The sequence below is a fragment of the Phacochoerus africanus genome, chromosome 12, assembly GCF_016906955.1.
Source record: "Phacochoerus africanus isolate WHEZ1 chromosome 12, ROS_Pafr_v1, whole genome shotgun sequence".
In the NCBI taxonomy this organism is placed as follows: domain Eukaryota; kingdom Metazoa; phylum Chordata; class Mammalia; order Artiodactyla; family Suidae; genus Phacochoerus; species Phacochoerus africanus.
In genome coordinates, this window is record NC_062555.1 from 36,570,058 (window position 1) to 36,588,451 (window position 18,394).

Here is an 18,394-nt window from a genome sequence, read left to right on the forward strand (position 1 = left end):
CGTGGGAAAGATATTTAACTTTTTTGTTCTTTGATTACTTTGTAGGGAAATAATTCTTGCTATATCAATTTCTTATAGTGTTAATGAGATTTAAATTAAGGGATATTTCTGTAAATGATTTTCAAAATATAAAGTGCTGTACAAACATTTTAAATGTCATCCGTGGAGTTCCCATTGTGGCGCAGCAGAGACAAATCTGACTAGTGTTCAAGAGGATGTGGTTTTGATCCCTGGCCTGGCTCAGTGGGTTAAGGTACAGTGTTGCCTGAGCTGTGGTGTAGGTTGCAGATGTGGCTCAGATCCTGTTTTGCTGTGGCTGTGGTGCAGGCTGGAAGCTGTAGTTCTGATTCGACCTCTAGCCTGGGAACCTCCATATGCCATGGGTGCAGCCCTAAAAAGCAAAAAAAAAAAAAAAAAAAAAAGAAGCCATTTGCTTGTTAAGCACTGATATATAATTTTTTTTTAATTTCAAACACTTTCTAAGGTAATGTAAAAGGAAAGGATGAACAGTTGGGTCATTTGCTCACAAATACAGTTGAAATGGGTAAAATTGGGATATTAAATAAAGTTCAAGGATAGGAACATAGGTAAAACCAATGATAGTGAGGGGAACATTTTTTTGTCTGTTTCTTATAACAGGAAGTTGGAAAGGAAATGATACTTTCCTTGGAGAACATATAAAAATCCCTAATTTTACATAATTGAATAGATTGTGATAAAGTCTTTATCATTGGTCTGTAGAACTGATGTAAAAATTTTATTTTATTTTGTCTTTTTCAGGGCCCCACTTGTGGCATATGGAGGTTCCCAGGCTAGGGGTCCAATCGGAGCTAGGGCTGCTGGCCTACACCACAGCCATAGCAACGCCAGATCTGAGCCGCGCGTCTGTGACCTACACCACAGGTCACGGCAACGCCTGATCCTTGACCCACTGAGCAAGGCCAGGGATCAAATCCATTCCTCATACATGCTAGTCAGGTTCGTTAACCACTGAGCCACAATGGGAACTCCTAAAAATTATTTTAAAATGTACTGTAAGTGATTAAGTATACAAGGCTACAGTAGTTAAGGCAGTGTGGCATCTCATAAGGGTAGACATATAGGTTGACAGAATAAAATTAAGAGTCCAGAAAGAAGCCCTTACATTTATGTTCACTTGATTTCAGACAAGGGTGCCAAGACAATTCAGTGGGAAAAGAATAATCTTAACAAATGATGCTAGATATCCAAATGCAAACAAATGAATTTCGATCCATTCTTCACACCATATGCACAGAAATAACTCAAAATGGATTATAGATTTCAATGTAAAAGCTAAAACTATAAAATCTTAGAAGAAAATATAGGGAGTTCCCATCATGGCTCCGTGGCTAGCGAATCCGACTAGGAACTATGAGGTTGAGTTCAGATCCCTGTCCTTGCACAGCAGGCTAAGGATCTGGCATTGCCGTGAGCTGTGGTGTAGGTCACAGATCCCACAATGCTGTGGTTCTGGCGTAGGCCAGCAGCTACAGCTCTGATTGTTCCCCTAGCCTGGGAACCTTCATATGCCACAGGTGCGGCCCTAGAAAAGACAAAACAACAAAAGAAGAAAATATAGGAGTAAATCTTCATGACCCTGAGTTAGGTGGTGATTTCTTGGATAAATTGGACTTCGTCAAATCAAAACTTTCCTGATACAAAGGACATCATCAAGAACATGTAAAGACAACCCACAGAATGGGGGGAAATACTTGCAAATCATGTATTTGACAAGAAGCTTGTTTCTAGAATGTATAAAGAATGCCTACAACTCAAAAAATAAAAAGTAACCCAAGTAAAAATTGGACAAAGGATCTGAAGAAACTTTTTTGCAAAAAAGATATGCAGATATCCAATAAGCACATGAAAAGATGCTTAGCCATCAGGGAAATGCAATTCAAAACCACAGTGATTTCCTTCATACCAACTTTACAACCTGTGGGATGGTTGTAATAAAAAAGATACATAGGGAGTTCCCGTCGTGGCGCAGTGGTTAACGAATCCGACTAGGAACCATGAGGTTGCGGGTTCGATCCCTGCCCTTGCTCAGTGGGTTAACGATCTGGCGTTGCCGTGAGCTGTGGTGTAGGTCGCAGACGCGGCTCGGATCCCGCGTTGCTGTGGCTCTGGCGTGGGCCGGAGGCTACAGCTCCGATTCAACCCCTAGCCTGGGAACCTCCATATGCGTGGGAGCGGCCCAAGAAAATAGCAAAAAGACCAAAAAAAAAAAAAAAGATACATAATAACAAGTATTGATAAGAATGTAGAGAAATTATATGCCTCATGTATTGATACTTCGATAGGATTGTAAAATAGCAGGACTGCTTTGGAAAACTACTTGGGGACTTTTCAAAAGGGTACATAGAGAGTTGCCGTATGTTCTAGCAGTTCTATTTCCAGGTATATGCCCAAGAGAACTGAAAACATATCCACACAAAAACTTGTGCATGAAAAAAATAATAATAAAATAAAAAAGGAGTTCCCGTCATGGCTCAATGGTTAATGAACCCGACTAGTAGCCATGAGGTTGCAAGTTCGATTCCTGGCCTCACTCAGTGGGTTAAGGATCTGGTGTTGCCGTGAGCTGTGGTGTAGGTCACAGACATAGCTTGGATCCCATGTTACTGTGGCTGTGGTGTAGGCCAGCCGTAGCTCCGATTTGACCCCTAGCCTGGGAACTTCCATATGCCGCAGGTGGGGGCCCTAAAAAGACAAAAGACAAATAAAATAAAAACTTGTGCATGAATGTTTGTAGCAGCATTATTCATAATAGCCAACAAGTAGAATAACCCAAATGTCCTTCAGCTGATGAATGGAGAAATTATTATGTTGTGTCCATCAATGGGATATTATTTGGCAATAAGGAATGAAGTGCTGATACACGCTATGGTATAGATGAGCCTTGAAAACATTTTGCTAAGTGAAAGATTCAGTCACAAAAGATCATATGTTATATGATTCAATTTATATCAGATGTCCAGAATAGCCAATTCTATCCAGACAAACAGTAGATTAGTGCTGCCTTGGTGACAACTGAGGGAAGTTCTTGGAGGGAGTGGGGGATGTGCGCGAATAGGTTCTGGGTTTCTTTTTGGGCTGACAAAAACTTTATGAAAGGGTTATGGTTGTACAACTCTGTGAATATATTAAAAACCATTGAATTATGCAAAGTAAATGGGTCAATTATATATGGATAAAAAATAATTTTAAAATCAAACAATACCCAGCTCAAAAATATGAAGTAAGAAAAGAACATGTGCAAATTTACTGGTTATCTTCTGGAGACAGAAAAAAAATCAGAAGGTTGATTGTCTCTTAGTTATTTCTTTTATTCTTTATCCTAGTGGCTGACTAGATTTATTAAATGCATGCACTATTGTAAATCTTAATTCATTTTTGACAGGAATTGAGTTCTTCTCAGACTTTATCACATGATGGAGGATTCTTCAATACACTGGAAGATGATGTTCATAAAATTCTTATTAGAGAAAAAAGAAGAGAACAGCTTACAGAATATAATGGAACAGATAATTGCACAGCTCATGAACACAACCAGGCATGTAAAATGGAAAATTCTCTTAAAATCACAGTGAAATTATTTTTTAAAAAATGTAACCAATGGATTCCAATTATGATTGTGTAAATTTACAGTTTTAGGGTACTAGTCATTATTAACACATGTTTATATTAAAAATATGAAGTACTTCATTAGTGGTGAATATATATTGAGCATGTGCTAGAATGCTAGGTATTGTTAGGCACCCGTGTAGAGGGGACTGAGAAAACCAAGATAGATAAGACTGGCCTTGTCTTAAACATTCAGAGCAGAGGGGTAGGAGGAGGTAGTCCTGGAAAGAGAGTCGTCGTTCACCATGATGACAGCTTTAAGAGAGGTGAACAATCAAAGAAAGGTTTTCTTGTTATACGGGCCGCAGCTGTGGCACGTGGAAGTTACCAGGCTGGGGTCAAAGAGGAGCCACAGCTGCTGGCTTGTGCCACAGCAACACGGGATCTGTGACTTGTGCTGCGGCTTGCGGCAACTCTGGATCCTTAACCCAGTGAGAGAGGCCAGGGATCAAACCTGCATCCTCACAGACACTATGTTGGGTTCTTAACCTGCTGAGTCAGAACAGGAACTCCAAAGAGAAGTATTGAATGGAAAAGATACTTGGTTACTCTTTGGGTGAATTGGGAAAGGTATATAAAGAAGAGGCATTTGGAATGGATTTTTGGTGGTGAATAACTATATAAGCTGAGAAATGAAGAAAACCTAAGGGAGCTGCAAGACTTGATGGCCCAGAAGAATGAAAAGCCTTAGACTGAATATCCAGGAAATGGAAAAATTCTGTCTCTAAGAAGTAGAGATTTAAGTGAGTGTGGGAAAAACACGACTAGATAAATAGATTGGATTTAGATTGTAAAAGTCTTTTTATGTGAAATTAAGAAGTTAGAATTTTATTCTGCAGACCAGGATTTGTAAACTTTGGCTGGTCAGCAGTCTGTTTTTGTAAGACTTACAAGCTAAGAGTGGTATTCATGTTTTTAAAATACTGTTTGGAAAAATACAGAAAGAAAAGATCATATAGAGACCTCTAAGTCTGCATTTATTTTTCTCACCACATCCACCAGTCTTGTCTTTTCCTTTCTCTGTGAATCCGTTCTTTACCTTATATTGACCTCCAGTCCATCAATAAATTGTTCTCCCAGTCTGAAGCTTGTAATATGTAATTTCAGTAACATCTCCATGACAGCTTGCCCCTCATCGCCTTGATTTTCTGGTATTGCCTCCTTGCCGGTAGGCAGCATCAGCTCTCTTTTTCAGTACAAAGTCTACCTTCTTTATTGTAATTGAATTTCTGGGCAGCCAGATATTGCTGGACAATATATTTTTTAAAGCAGTGCTCATTTCTCTTCTGAAAAATCAGTGCTGTATAACTTTTGCCATATCTTCATTTTTACTTAATGGTCCTTTAATTCATCTCTTTCTGACTATAATAAATTCCTTACAATGGCCATTCCAAATTCAAAAGCCATTTTCCATCCTTTTACTCTCTTCATTGGACATTCCTTTTTTGTTTCCTCTGATAAACTCAACCATTAAACAAATTAAACACTTACTATGTTGTGTTTTATAGGACGCAGAAAAGCCAGACTCTTAAATAACTTCTTACTCCAATGCAGCAATAATATTGCTTTATAAAAACACTATACCACATGAAAATATATTTTCAGCTTAGTATGGGAAATCCTTAATTGCCCTGAGGTACTTGTGAGCTTCTTCCTTTCTGGCATTGAATTAAATGTAGTATGTTCCTGTCTTCCCTGTCAAATTTTATGTACAGTTCAAGCAACCATGTTAACACATGTAGTTAGCATATTTGTTTCCTCTTTTTCATTGATTATGATTTTCCCCTTTGTCTTTCATATCTTATTTTTAAGCCATCTCAGATTATTGTTTGATAGGAAGAATGATATTAATATACTTGAGCAAATAATTAGATATTTCAAATCCTTTGTAGAGCAAAGATAGGTACACATAAGTTTAGTTAAATCATTTAGTTATTATATTTATTAATGATATAATAAAACTAAAGTGACAGTGCAGTATAATAGAAAGAGAATAGTCTTAAAATCAAACTTAATAACACAAAATATAGCTCTGCAGCTTATCAGCTGTGTTACATTGGAATGAAATTACCTGTGTTTCATGCACTGTTATTAGGAAAATTAGCAACTATGATGTAAAATGTTTAGCACCCGGGAACTATATCTAATCACTTGTGATGGAATACTATGGAGGGGAATGTGAAAAAAATAATGTATATATGTATATGTATAACTGGGTCATATTGCTATATAGCAGAAATTGACAGAACATTGTAAATCAACTATAATAAAAATTTTTAAATATATTTGATGAATGAAAATAAAAAATAAAATGTTTAGTAGAGCATGGTGTACACAGCATGCATTTAATGGGTAATTGTTTTTGTATAAGGTAGAAGGTGTTAAGTCCGAAAAAGGTAATTAAAAGGAATAGAGATCAGAGATGGCTTTCTTAGGAGAAAATAGCCTTTGAATTGGAATTTAAGGGACAGTAGAAATTGAACATGCAGAGGTGAGGGAGAAGAAACTGGAATGCCAAGAGTAAAAGAATGGAGACAGTGAAGTATAAACCAGTTAATTAAGATAAGATTCATAGAGGAGCATATATAAGTTTGACAAAATGGGTTTGGAAGGATGGTGGAGGACTTTAAAACCCACTTATGATATTAGTCAGGAGATACAGAATTTTTGAAAGTTTTTGAGCAGAGAACAAAGTTTTATATGGTAATATTAATTTCACTGCAGTGCCTAGGAAAAACTGAAAGAAGGTAAAAACTAGTGATAGGAATCAGACAATACACAGTATTGGTAATGATGTAGAACAGCAGTAACATACTACTAGTGGTAATGTAAATTGGTATAAACATTTTGGAGAACACTTGTTTTTTGTCCTTTTAGGGCTACACCCACACCATATGGAGGTTCCCAGGCTGGGGGTCGAATCAGAGCTATAGCTGCTGGCCTATGCCACAGCCATAGCAACGCCAGATCTAAGCCACATCTGCGACCTACACCACAGCTTACAGGAACACTGGATCATTAACCCACCGAGTGAGGCCAGGGATCGAACCTGCATCCTCATGGATACTAGTCAGATTTGTTTCTGCTGAGGCACAATGGGAACTCGTTGGAGAACACTTTGGCATTAACTTTGAAAGTTGAAGATGATGGGGAGACTATGTTCTAGAAATTCTACCTTAGATTAAACCCTGGCGACATCTTCAAGAAGAATGTGCCAAACTCCGTTGTTTATAACAACAAAATCAGTGGGAAAAATGAAGGAGCTACAGCAATACATAGCAACATGAATGAATATAAAAAGACTTAAATGAAAACAGCCAGTCACTATGTATTAATAGTTTGATGCCACATATATAAATTTCTTTTCTTTCTTTCTTTTTTTTTTTTTTTTTTTTTTTTTGCTTTTTAGGGCAGGACCTGAGGCATATGGAAATTCCCAGGCTACGGGTCAAATTGGAGCTCCAAGTGCCAGCCTGCACCAGAGCTATAGCAACGCGGGATCCCAGCTGCATCTGCAACCTACACCAAGTTCATGGCAATGCCAGATCCTTAACCCACTGAGTGAGGCCAGGGATCGAACCCACAACCTCATGGTTCCTAGTCAGATTCTTTTCTGCTGCACCACCATTATATAAATTTCAAAAAACAAAATATTTAATATAATACTCAGGAACACATCTATATGTTGTAAAGAACTAAAAAAGGAAGAGAATGACAAACACAGAGTTCAAAATAGTGGCTATCCTGAGGACAGGGGAAAGGGATATGACTGGGGAGAGGCATGTGGGGGAATGCGAAAGCATTGGTAGTGTTCACATAATCTGTATATTGGGTTATTTTTATCTTACATGTGTCATTCATTTATATGTTCTTTTGCATATTCAAGATTTTTCATAATTAGAAAATTAGTATTTTTGTCATTATCATCGAGTATAGTGGGGGAAAAAAGGAAGATTGAGGCCATTAAGAAAAGATTCTACTCTCTTTATCTACTGCCTTCCTCTCCCCCTTGCACTCCTTTTTCAGAGAAAGCAAGCCCTTTTTCTTGCAAAGGTTAAAATCCTTTTTAACTGTACATTAATGTACCAAGAATTTTTAAGCGTGATAAATAGATTGATCCTAATTCAGCAAATCTTAACATTTGATTTCTTTTTGTTTTGTTTTAGTTAGTTTGTTTGTTTGGCTGTACCTGTGGCATGTGGAAGTTCCTGGGCCAGGAATCATACCTGAGCCATTGTAGTGACAATGCCACATCCTTAACCTGCTGTGCCACAAAGGAACTCATAGTTTCATTTTTGAATAGTGCTTTTGTAGGAAAATGCCATATGCTTAAGTATTTAAAAATAACTGTAACAATAAGGAATATAGTTTTCGATAGCCCCTTATGTAAATCATAGTTATGTTCTGTGAAATCAGCATGCTATAATTTGCTTGGTCATTACCCTATTATTGAGTATTTAGGTTGTTTAGAATTGGTCACTTAATATTCTTTGAATATATTCATAAATTTAATTTTTTAAATGAATATGTCCTTGGAATATATTTAAATTTTTTTATTAAAGTATAGTTGAATTACAGTATTGTGTCAGTTTCTGCTATACAGCATAGTGACCCAGTCATACATGCATATACAAACATATGTGTATATATATATACACACACACATTCTTTTTCTCATACTATCTTCCATCATATTCTATCCCAAGAGATTGGATATAGTTCTTTGTTCTGTACAGTAGGACTTCATTGGTTACCCATTCTAAATGTAATAGTTTGCATCTTCCAACCCCAAACTGCTCATCCATCTCACTCTCTTCCTCTTCACCCTTGGCAACCACATGTCTGTACTCTATGTCCGTGAGTTTGTTTCTGTTCTGAGGATAGGTTTATTTGTGCCATATTTTAGATTCCACATGTAAGTGATATCATGTGGTATTATTTGTCTTTCTTGTTCTGACTTCACTTACTGTCAGAATCTCTAGTTGCATCCATCTTGCTGCAAATAACATTATTTCTTTTTTTTATGACTGAGTAGTATTCTATTATATACATTTACATGTACCACATCTTAATCCATTCATCTGTCAGTGGACATTTAGGTTGTTTCCATGTCTTAGCTATTGTGAATAGTGCTGCAGTGAGCATAAGGGTGCACTTATCTTTTTGAATTATAGTTTTGTCCAGATATATGCCCAGGAGTGGGATTGCTGGATCATATGGTAGTTCTATATTTAGTTTTCTGAACCTCCATACTGCTTTCCATAGTGGTTGTACCCGTTTACATTCCCACCAACAGTGAAGAAGGGTTCCCTTTTCTCCGCACCTTCCTTGGCATTTGTTATTTGTAGACTTGTTAATGATGGCCATTCTGACTGTTGTGAGGTGGTACCTCATTGTCATTTGATTTACATTTCTCTAATTAGTGATGTTGAGCATCTTTTCATATGCCTGTTGGCCATCTGTATATCTTCTTTTGGGAAATGTCTATTTAGGTCTTCTGCCCATTTTTCTGTTGGGTTGGTTTTTGTTGTTGTTGGGTGTATGAGTTTTTTGTATAATTGGAGATAAGGCCCTTGTCAGTTGCATCGTTTAAAAAGATTTGCTCCCATTCTTTGAGTTGTCTTTTTGTTTTTTGAATGGTTTCCTTTGATGTGCAAAAGCTGGTAAGTTTAATTAGGTCCCATTGGTTTATTTTTGCTTTGTTGTCATTATTCTAGGAGGTGAATCAAACAAGAGGTTGCTGTGATTTAGGTCAAAGAACGTTCTGCCTGTATTTTCCTCTAGGAGTTTTATCTCTGGCCTTACATTTAGGTCTTTAATCCATTTTGAGTTTATTTTTGTGTATGGTATAGAGAATGTTCTAATTTCATTGTCTTACATGTAACTGTTCAGTTTTCCCAGCACCACTTATTGATGGGACTATCTTTTCTCCACTGTATATTCTTGCCCCCTTTGTTATAGATTAATTGACCATAAGTGTGTGGCTTTATTTCTGGGCTTTCTATCCTTTTCCATTGATCTGTGTGTCTGTTTTTGTGTCATTTTGATGACTGTAGTTTTGCAGTATAGTCTGAAACCAGGGAGCCTGCTTCTTCTATCTTCATTCTATCATCTGTATTGCTGTTTTTGTGCCATTCTTAATACAGTAATTACATCAAAGTGTGTAAATGTCTGTTTCTCTTGATATATATCAGCATTGTCTTCTAGCAGCTAGATGTAAGCTTCCTAATTTTCTCTGCAGCTTCACTGGCATTGCCTCTAATGTTGTTTGGGTGTCTTTTTTATTAATTGCCTTTGTAGCATATTTCACCCTCTTCTATGAATACCTTATACTCACTATGTCCAAATTCAAGGCCATCATTTTCTCTCCAAACCAAGCATTTGGCTTGACTTTCTCATTGCTGTTTTTGGTTTTATCATTTTATCTAAGATGGACCCTGATGGATCCTGATCTACTTTTCTATTTCTCAAGTTTTGGGAGTTTTTAATCTTTGAAATATTTCTCAGATCTTTCTTTGCTTCCATCCTTATTAACATTTCTCTGACATAGGCTCTCATTATCTCTTACTGGTATTATTTCAGTAACCTCATAAGTCTTTCTGCCTGCTTCCTTCTAATGCTAAGCAGTTTATCTTATACACTGCTAACAGATGACTTTTTAAAAAGCAAGCCTTCCCCTAACACACCATGTCCTTAAGCTTTAGTGTCTGTTGAATCAAGTGCAAATGTCCTTGTCCTGACATTTAAAGTCCTCAAGCTTTTCAGACTCAGAGTCCCAACCCATTTAACTTGTCTTCAAATCAGTTTAGTAGATTGCTACCAGTACTTACCAAAAAAGTAAGTTTGTGACATCTACTTATATTTTATGAATTTTTTTCTGTGTATATATGTATATATACATAACATATAAATGTATATACATACATTCACAGGTATGTGCATTCTGGTCATAATATAAAACATTCCTTAACATGGGTCACTGTCAAATAAGATTGAAAGCATTGTTCTTCAGACTAAATAGCTTCAGCTATATTCTTTCCAATTTTTTCTCCTAGCTAGGGCAGAGCACTCCTATCACAATACAGGATCCATCCCAGATTTTTTCATTTCACATGCCATCTCCACCGTGAAGGTCTCTCATTACCCTACCCCAATCCCAAACACCAACCACAGAAAATCTGGGTATGATCTTTCCTCTTTTTCTATATCCCATAGCATTTTGTTTTTCTTAAGGCAAACTTCATACAGCACATTTTTATTTGCTATCATTTTCAGTAGACTACAGATCCCTTGTGGACCTAGACTTAGATACCTTTTTATCTCCATTTTAGGATAACATCTTCTACTTGGGAGATAATTTTAAAATTATTTAATGAAATATAGGACCTTATCAAATGGGTATACATTAAAACAATATGATTTTCTGTTTTAAAAAGTATGTTTGGGAGTTCTCTTGTGGTGCAGCAGGTTAAGGATCTGGTATTGTCACTTCAGGGTCTGCTGTGGCCCAGGAACATATGCAGGCCAAGAGGGCACAGCCCACAAAACAGTAATGTTTGTTATAGAAATTTTAGAAATTACGGGGAAGAAGTAAAGAAATAATATTTGAGGGCTTACTATATATTTGCCAGATATTATAATAGGTACTTTAAATGACTATTTCATTTATTTCTCACAGTGAACTATGAAGTTGATATCTTTATTATCCCCAGTTTGCAGATGTATTGAGAAAAAACTGACCCTAATCTCATTCACCTGGAGAAAACCACTGTTGATACTTTGTTGTGTCCTACTTTTCTGTGGGTTTATACTTTACCCCCCAATAATGTAGGAATTTATATGGATCACTTTTCAGTTAAATACAGAGATGGTGAGCATTTCAAATCGTTAAGCAATACGTTGACCTTTGAACAACACAGGTTTGAACTACTTGAGTTACTTAAACATGCTTTTTTTTCAGTTGAGGTTGATTCAGTCTGCAGATGTGGAGGAACCACATATACAGAAGGCTGACTATAAGTTACAACGTGGACTTTTGATTTTGCAGAGGGTTGGTGCCCTTGACCCTAATGTTATCCAAGGGTCAACTGTAATACTTATACATTAAATAATTATGTTTATAGCTAAACAAAAATATACCAGGTTGATACAGCATTTCTTTGTTTACTACTGAGATTTGTACACTTTTTCACTTTTATTGGTCCAGTGCCTGCCATACGGGTGCAACTATTTTTTCCAGTTTTTCATTCACCTTTTAATTTTGTTTACTTTTTTTTTCTTTTGAGGCTGTACCCGTGACATATTGAAGTTCCCAGGCCAGGGGTCAAATCTGAGCCACAGCTGCAACCTGAGCCACATCCTTAACCCACTTCTCCAGCCTGGGGATCAATCCCATGCTGCCTCAGAGACAATCCCAGATTCTTTACCTGCTGCACCACAGCAGGAACTCCCTGTTTCAGATTTTGATTAAATTAAATCTGTCAATCTTTTCCTTTTTGTTTTCTCCCTTTGCTATTATGTTTAGAAGGGCTTTCCTATTCAAAGATGACAGCTATTCATACTTAAGTGCTCTCATTTAAAAATTAATATAGTATTTTATATTATTCAGTGAGATATGCTCAGTATAAAACAGTTTTGATGAAAGGAAAATTTTGAACTATAAAGTGAAATTTTTCATAATCTGGAGTTCCCATCGTGGTGCAGTGGAAACGAATCCGACTAGGAACTATGAGGTTGTGTGTTCGATCCTTGGTCTCACTCAGTGGGTTCAAAATCTGGTATTGCCATGAGCTGTGGTGTAGGTTGCAGACACATCTCAGATCCTGTGTTGCTGTGACTGTGGTGTAGGCCGGCAGCTATAGCTTCGATTTGACCCCTAGCCTGGGAAACTCCATGTGCCACAGCTGTGGCCCTAAAAAGCAAAAAAAAAAAAAAAAATTTTTTTCAATAACCTCACATTGTAATAGTTACAATATTTTGATGTATGTCCTTACAAAAGTTTTTCCTTGCATAAGGTATCACAATTTTGAGATCATACAGATTTATGATTCTGTGTCATCATTTTTAGTGATTTGAGTTTTCAGTTTTAAAAGTTTATCCTATATTTAGCCTATATCTTATTAGGCATTTAAATTGATGTCCAGTGTTTTTTTTTGTTTTACTATTTTAATTTTTTTCTGCTGTACAGCATGGGGACCAAGTTCCTCTTACATGTATACATTTTTTCCCCCACCCTTTGTTCTGTTGCAATGTAAGTATCAAGACATAGTTCTCAATGCTACTCTGCGGGATCTCCTTATAAATCCATTCCAAGTTGTATCCAATAACCCCAAGCTCCCTATCCCTCCCACTTCCTCCCTCTCCCCCTGGGCAGCCACAAGTCTATTCTCCAAGTCCATGATTTTCTTTTCTGTGGAGATGTTCATTTGTGCTGGATATTAGATTCCAGTTATAAGTGATATCATATGGTATTTGTCTTTGTCTTTCTGACTCATTTCACTCAGTATGAGAGTCTCTAGTTCCATCCATGTTGCTGCAAATGGCATTATGTCATTCTTTTTTATGGCTGAGTAGTATTCCATTGTGTATATATACCACCTCTTCCGAATCCAATCATCTGTCAATGGACATTTGGGTTGTTTCCATGTCCTGGCTATTGTGAATAGTGCTGCAATGAACATGTGGGTGCATGTGTCTCTTTTAAGTAGAGTTTTGTCCGGATAGATGCCCAAGAGTGGGATTGCAAGGTCATATGGAAGTTCTATGTATAGATTTCTAAGGTATCTCCAAACTGTTCTCCATAGTGGCTGTACCAGTTTACATTCCCACCAGCAGTGCAGGAGGGTTCCTTTTTCTCCACAATCCCTCCAGCACTTGTTATTTGTGGACTTGTTACTGATGGCCATTCTGACTGGTGTGAGGTGGTATCTCATGGTAGTTTTGATTTGCATTTCTCTTATAATCAGCGATGTTGAGCATTTTTTCATATGCTTGTTGGCTATCTGTTTATCTTCCTTGGAGAACAGTCTCCTGAAAGGTCTTTTGTCCATTTTTCCATTGGGTGATTGGCTTTTTTGCTGTTGGGTTGTATAAGTTGCTTATATATTCTAGAGATTAAGCCCTTGTCCATTGCATCATGTGAAACTATTTTCTCCCATTCTGTAAGTTGCCTTTTTGTTTCCTTTTGGGTTTCGTTTGCTGTGCAAAAGCTTTTCAGTTTGATGAGTTCCCATGGGTTTATTTTTGCTCTTATTTCTATTGCTTTGGGAGACTAACCTGAGAAAATATTCATGATGTTGATGTCAGAGAGTGTTTTGCCTGTGTTCTCTTCTAGAGTTTGATGGTGTCCTGTCTTATATTTAAGTCTTTCAGCCATTTTGAGTTTATTTTTGTGCATGGTGTGAGGGTGTGTTCTAATTTCATTGCTTTGCATGCAGCTGTCCAGGTTTCCCAGCAATGCTTGCTGAATAGACTTTCTTTTTCCCATTTTATGTTCTTGCCTCCCTTGTCAAAGATTAATTGACCATAGGTGTCAGGGTTTATTTCTATTCTGTTCCATTGGTCTGACTGTCTGTTTTGATACCAGTACCATGCTGTTTTAATGACGGTGGCTTTGTAATATTTTTTGAAGTCTGGGAGAGTTATGCCTCCTGCTTGGTTTTTGTTTCTCAGGATTGCTTTGGCGATTCTGGGTCTTTTGTTGTTCCATATAAATGTTTGGATTGTTTGTTCTAGTTCTATGAAGAATGTCATGGGTAATTTGATAGGGATTGCATTGAATCTGTAGATTGCTTTGGGTAGTATGGCCATTTTTACAATATTGATTTTCCCAATCCAGGAACATGGAATATCTTTCCATTTCTTTACATCTTCTTTGATTTCTTTGATTAAAGTTTTATAGTTCTCGGCATATAGGTCCTTTACCTCCTTGGTCAGGTGTATTCCGAGGTATTTGATTTTGTGAGGTGCAATTTTAAAAGGTATTATATTTTTGTATTCCTTTTCTAATATTTCATTGCTGGTATACAGAAATGCGACTGACTTCTGAATGTTAATCTTATAGCCTGCTACTTTGCTGAATTTATGAATCAGTTCAAGTAGTTTTGGGGTTGAGTCCTTAGGGTTTCCTATGTATAGTATCATGTCGTCTGCATACAGTGACAGTTTTATCTCTTCGCTTCCTATATGGATACCTTTTATTTCTTTTGTTTGTCTAATTGCTGTGGCTAGGACTTCCAAAACTATGTTGAAGAGCAGTGGTGAGAGTGGGCATCCCTGTCTTGTTCCAGATTGGAGTGAGAAGGCTTTCAGTTTTTCTCCATTGAGTATGATATTTGCTGTGGGTTTTTCATAAATGGCTTTGATTATGTTCAGGAATGTTCCCTCTATACCCACTTTGGCGAGGGTCTTGATCATGAATGGATGTTGGACTTTGTCAAATGCTTTTTCTGCGTCTATTGAGATGATCATATGGTTTTTGACTTTTCTTTTGTTAATGTGGTGTATGACGTTGATTGATTTGCATATGTTGAACCATCCTTGTGAACCTGGGATGAACCCTACCTGGTCATGGTGTATGATCTTTTTGATATATTGTTGGATTCGGTTGGCTAAGATTTTGTTGAGAATTTTTGCGTCTATATTCATCAAAGATATTGGCTGATAGTTTTCTTTTTTGGTGGTATCTTTGTCTGGTTTTGGAATGAGGGTGATGGTGGCATCATAGAATGTCTTTGGGAGTGTTCCTTTTTCTTCAACCTTTTGAAAAAGTTTATGGAGCATGGGCACCAGATCCTCTTTATATGTTTGGTAGAATTTGCCTGTGAAGCCATCTGGTCCTGGGATGTCCAGTGTTTTGTTGTAATAAATCTGCAGTAAAAACTTCCACAGATACTCCCTCCTCACTTACCTATTTAAGATAAATTCCTAGAAGTGAGATTCCTGGACCTACTAGTATGTGTATTTCTAATTTTGATCCACCAAGCTTATTCCTTAAACTAGAAACTTAACGTGTCAATCTTCCTCACCTGTCACCTTCAACCTCTCATCAAATCCTGTTGAGTCTGCCTCCAGATAATTTCTTACATGATATACTTCTCTCCATTTAAATGGCTTTCATCCTAATCCATGGCATAATCTTCTCTGACCTGGGCTTGAAAGATAAATTTGAAGAGTCTTTCTACCTGTTTTACCCCACTCTGATCCATTTTTCATACAGCAGCCAAAGTGATCCTTTAAAACATCAACCTAACAAGTATAATAAACCCCATAGTCCTGATGTTCAGTATCCTTCACTGCTTTTTGTTTTACTCAGAATAACATGCAGACCATTCTTAGGGCCTGCAAGGCCCTCCAGTATCAAGCCTTTACCTGTTTTTCCAAAGTCATCTTACACTGTCATGTTCTTAACTAAGCTCCAGCCATGCTTACCTCTTTCCTTCAGATTTTCTAGGCTTTTTCCTGCCTCAGGGCCTTTATGCATACTGCTCTTTCTACCTGGAGAACTCTTACCTTTCTCTCCTTTTTACTTAGCCAATTCCTACCCAGTCCCTTTCCAGAGAGAACTAACTATGGTATTTTAAAGAAGTGAAAAAAAGGCTGAATTACAGAATAATAGTGTAGGGTATGGGACAAATTGTTAACTTGGAAAAATCAAGTTACTCTTGTGCCATATATCAAAATATATAAATTTGGGTGCAAAAAATCAAAAGGGACAAGTGAAGAGGAGGGAGACGTGGGCTTAGGGTTTAGGATGGAATGTTCTAAAATTGGTTTGTGATGATGGTTGTACAATTATAAATAGCATAAAATTCATTGAATTAATTAAAACACCATTGGGATTCTTCTCCTTAAACTTTTCAAAAGGGATATTATAAAACCAGAATTGGTAGAACTATCTTAGTTCTAAAATGGTGTTTTCTGGAGTTCCTGTTGTGGCTCAGTGGTAGCGAACTCAACTGGTATCCATGAGGATCTGGGTTCAATCCCTGGCTCTGCTCAGTGGGTTAAGGATCTGATGTTGCCATGATCTTAGGTATAGGTCGCAGACGCAGCTTGGATCTAGCATTGCTGTGGCTGTGGTGTAGGCCGGCAGTTGCAGCTCTGATTCGACCCCTAGCCTGGGACCTTCCATATGCCGCAGGTTGGCCATAAAAACTAACTAAATAAAATAAGATAGTGTTTTCCCTTTTCAGGAAGTAGTTCTAAAAGATGGAAGAATTGAAAGACTAAACTTGGAACTTGAAAGGAAAGATGTTGAGATCCAGAAGCTGAAAAGTGTGATCACTCAGTGGGAGGTTTGTAAATATTTACTGTTGTAAACTAAAATAATTCTATAAATTTTTGTATCTTCTGTTTTTCTTGTATGTAAATATTTTTATATTTGATAGAAATAATATTTCTGCTATTTAGGGTTTTAAACTCATTAATTGTATAATCTGAATGACAGTATATTTTTTATCATAGTAAAATATCTATAACATTAAATTTGCCATTTTGACCATTTTTAAGTGTACAATTAAGTTGCATTAAGTACTTTCTCATTGTTGTGTAACTATCGCCACTATATATTTCCAGAACTTTTTCATCGTCCCAAACAGAAACTCTATACCCATTAAACTCCCCATTTCCCCTTCCACTACAGTCCTTGGTAACCTCTAATCTCTGTGAATTTGCCTATTTTAGGTTCTTCATATAAGTGGAATCATGATATTTGTCCTTTTGTGTTTGGCTTATTTCACTTGGCATAGTGTTTTCAACTTGTAAACACATGTAGCATGTAGCATATCAGAACTTTATTCTTTTATGGCTGAACAATACTCTACTCTATGTGTATGCCACATTTTTGTTTTTTCATCTGTTGGTGGACACTTGTGCCATTTCCACCTTGTGGCTGTCATGAATAATACTGCCGTGAATATTGGTGTATAAGAATCTGAGTCCCTTCTTTCAATTTTTTTGTTTTGTTATCTACCTAAGAGTGGAATTTCTGGATCATATGGTAATTTTATTTTTAACTTTTAAAAAATCCATCAAACTACTTTCCATAGCAACTATATATATATATACCACGTTACAGATCCACCAGCAATGCACAAGGATACCATTTTCTCTGCATCCTCACCAACACTTGTTATTTATATAATTTATTTTTACAGCTTATGTACAATTATTTATTTTTATTGAAGTGTAGTTCATTTATAGTGTTGTGTTAGTTTCAGGTGTATAGCAAAGTGATTCAGCTATACACACATATATATCTATATTTTTCAGGTTCTTTTCCCTTATAGGTTATTATAAAATATTGGGTATAGTTCCCTGTGCTATATAGTAGGTCCTTGTGGGGTATCTATTTTATACATAGTAATGTGTATATGTTAATCCCAGACTCCCAATTTATCCCTCCTCCTTTCCTCTTGGTATCCATAAGTTTGTTTTCTCTGTGTGTGGGGTCTATACAAACAGTTAATATAGTTCAATATCAAAAAACCAGTTGACCCAATCAGATATTCAGCAGATAATCTAAATAGATATTTCTCCAAAGAAGACTACAGATAGTCCAAAGGCACATGAAAAGATGCTCAGCATCACTAATTATTAGAGAAATGCAAATCAAAACTGCAATGAAGTATCACCTCACATCAATCAGAATGGCCATAATAAAAAATTTTACAAATAAGAGTTCCTGTTGTGGATCAGTGGGTTAAGGGTCTGATGTTTTCTGTGTGAGAATGTGGGTTCACTCCTT

At 36.8% G+C, this 18,394-nt stretch overlaps 1 protein-coding gene across 2 annotated transcripts in view; it reads left to right on the forward strand.

Moving 5' to 3' along the window:
* Positions 1 to 18,394, forward strand: part of GKAP1 (G kinase anchoring protein 1) — an 86,081-nt gene that overhangs the window by 55,762 nt on the left and 11,925 nt on the right. The window contains exons 7-8 of one of the 2 annotated variants that reach the window (XM_047755242.1): positions 3,425 to 3,577; positions 16,842 to 16,943. In XM_047755242.1, the coding sequence (XP_047611198.1) occupies positions 3,425 to 3,577; positions 16,842 to 16,943 (255 nt within the window). The remainder of the gene's footprint in view (positions 1 to 3,424; positions 3,578 to 16,841; positions 16,944 to 18,394) is intronic. The other variant, XM_047755243.1, reaches the window with a different exon arrangement.